The following is a 2,631-nucleotide window of genomic DNA, read 5'->3' as shown; positions in this document are numbered from 1 at the left end:
TGTCAGGCGTTTAACCTCTTTGAAAATAGAGACAAGCCCCCTTGTAGATCATGTGGCAATTTGTTTGGGTTGAACACAAAGGAACGCAAGGAATATCCCTATGGCAACTGTGCAGAAGCTGAAAGTGTGAGCAACTTGCTTAAAAATGTGGTAGAAATTAGAGAGCAAGCCCGACCAACAGCTGAGACGTGCACAGAGGAGAACAGGAAGAGAGCTGCAGGGAGTGTCCGGAAAGAGCTTGAAGGTTTTGTGCGCACGGAGAGATTTAAATGGCAAGGTCAATTCTACACCCCACAAAGAGTTTGAAGGGGAAGTCCAAATCTCATGATCCTTTATTATAAAGATCCCTTTTGATATGATTCTCTGTCAGCTAAAAAATTTTAAAAAAGCAACTGACTTCCCTGTTAACCTCTGGGAGCCGAAATGACTTATTATGTGGATATGTAAATCATGTAATCAGAGCTGTCAGATATCACGCTTTACCATGCCAAATAGTTTTTTTTTAAGATAATTTTTGGGGGCATTTTCGGCGTTTTATTTTGACGGGACAGATGAAGACATGAAAGGGGAGAGAGAGGGGGAATGACATTGAGTTGTAAACCTCTACAAATGTGGGCGCCCGCTATAACACCTGAGCTATCTGGCCTCAGAAGATGTAAAGTTGCTAAATGTATTATTCACAATAAAATGATGGTGATATAAAATGAGGTTCATTCATGTGTTCTAATTTTATCTCCTGCAACGTCATTTGAAGAAATAAATCACACCGTCAACAGTAAGCTTCAGGGCACAATCAGGGACCCAGGAATATACGTTTTTAACTCAAAAAAATTGAATTTAAAATGAAAACAAGTGAAATTAATAATGAATGTGATTTTTTATTTGGCAGAATAACATTGTGTTGTTCCAACCTAAGCAGATTTCCTATGCTGTTTTCTTATAAAATGTCCCCCAAAATGTCCACCAACTGATTATTGAGCTGCGAAGATAGCCCTTACCAATCTCTTATAGTGTTTGTACTTTTTTACTTTTACTTAATATGAGGAGATGACCCCCATTGTCATCTCAGTTTGAATCCCATAGTTTAGTAACATTTGTAATGTATTTTCATGTGGTATTAGGTTTTGAAAGATGATGCAAATAACAGTCAGACTCAGAACAAGAGGCCTCCTGAACCACTATATGTGCTGTAGGAGGGCAAAATATTAGAACCACCTCTCAGTATATTGCAGACGGGTTCAATTCCCAACGATAGACCTCTTTTGTCCTAGCTGCACAGGACCGGCCCACGAAGGTCAGTGTGGAGACAGAAATTTAGAACTACTCCACTGCCCAGAGAGGATGAATCCTGCTTTGTTTTCATGGACCCACCTGGTGATGCAGTGATTCACTGAAATCTTTGCAAGAGTCACTGCAGGAATTTTCAATCTGACCTCAAGTAACACTTAGTGTCATACACTTAGTTATACTGCGAAACAGTCATCATGTGAATATGTGAAACCTTGAGAAAGAGAGAGAGGTTTTGAGGCGAGGCATCCTTGACATAGGAGTGTCGAGCTTGCAGAGTAAGATAAGATAAACTTGCAGCTGTGACTGTGTGAAGGAACATGTTGTTCCTCTATTCAACCTTGGTGAACAATGTTAAAATCTGAACTTGCCTAATACACCCAACCAAAGCTCAACCAATGGTGAAGCAAAGAATATGATGTGCTGTACCCATTTAAAACAACTTTATGTCTACACACATTCAATACAAAAGGCAGAGCAAAGGGGAAGTACTTTGGAAGACTGCTGATTGATTTCATTACTCATCCCTTTTGAAAAGCACAAAAGACAAGTCTGTGTCCGTGTGTACTTTTGACTTGACGTTTTGAACCTAACATATAAATATATATATATATACTGTATATATACATGCTTTGGATTAAATAGTCAGCTGAATGACATGTCATGAATATAATTTTTATGGAGCACCGGGTCTGAAGTGCAGAATAGTAAAATGAATGAAGAATAAAATGAATAATCAAAAGAGAAAATGCAATTACAACAGCCAGTCTGATCAAAACTACCAACATCAAGATACATCTTTTTCCCCAATGTGCCTGGTGTAGAAGAAGTGTTTTTTTTTTCTTCTGGACACAGCTCCTTCCGCACTCAATTGCAAACAAAAAAAGTGGGTCATCTTTATTGTACTTATAAGAACATTTAGTTTGTGCTCAGAGATTGTGTGTGTGCATACTTTCTGTTTGATGTCACACTGAGTTATGTGTGTGGTGAGGGCAGACACTTGGTTTCTGTTCCTAATCAGTGCTATAGGGGAAGATCCGGATGCTGAAGGAAAGTACGAGGACTTTAGAGGACCTGAAAATGCGAAGGCCAGGCATTGTCAACCACCTGTACTAGACTGTAGCTTTAATGAGGATCCAGGTGTGATGGAGACCAAGTGGCAGAGCATGGCGAACCACGTTCTGGACATCCATGAAAACAGTAGGAAGAAAAACCTCTCACTATTCCATCCAACTTTTTTCTTCTCTATCTAGTGTATGCAAAATCTTTAAAATCATCCTTGAATGTGATCTGAACAAACTTTCCCTTCCCCAGCATGCATCTGCCCTCATGAAGTCTCTGAGA

General features: G+C 39.5%; 1 protein-coding gene across 1 annotated transcript in view; it reads left to right on the top strand.

The window, feature by feature from the left end:
• Positions 1-308, top strand: part of LOC117956822 — a 2,430-nt gene extending 2,122 nt beyond the window's left edge. The window contains exon 7 of the mRNA XM_034892098.1: positions 7-308. Within this exon, the coding sequence (XP_034747989.1) occupies positions 7-306 (300 nt within the window). The 3' untranslated portion in view covers positions 307-308. The remainder of the gene's footprint in view (positions 1-6) is intronic.
• Positions 309-2,631: the final 2,323 nt, after the last annotated feature.

Source organism: Etheostoma cragini, chromosome 14 (genome assembly GCF_013103735.1).
Source record: "Etheostoma cragini isolate CJK2018 chromosome 14, CSU_Ecrag_1.0, whole genome shotgun sequence".
Taxonomy (NCBI): domain Eukaryota; kingdom Metazoa; phylum Chordata; class Actinopteri; order Perciformes; family Percidae; genus Etheostoma; species Etheostoma cragini.
This window is presented reverse-complemented; position numbering and strand designations above follow the sequence as displayed.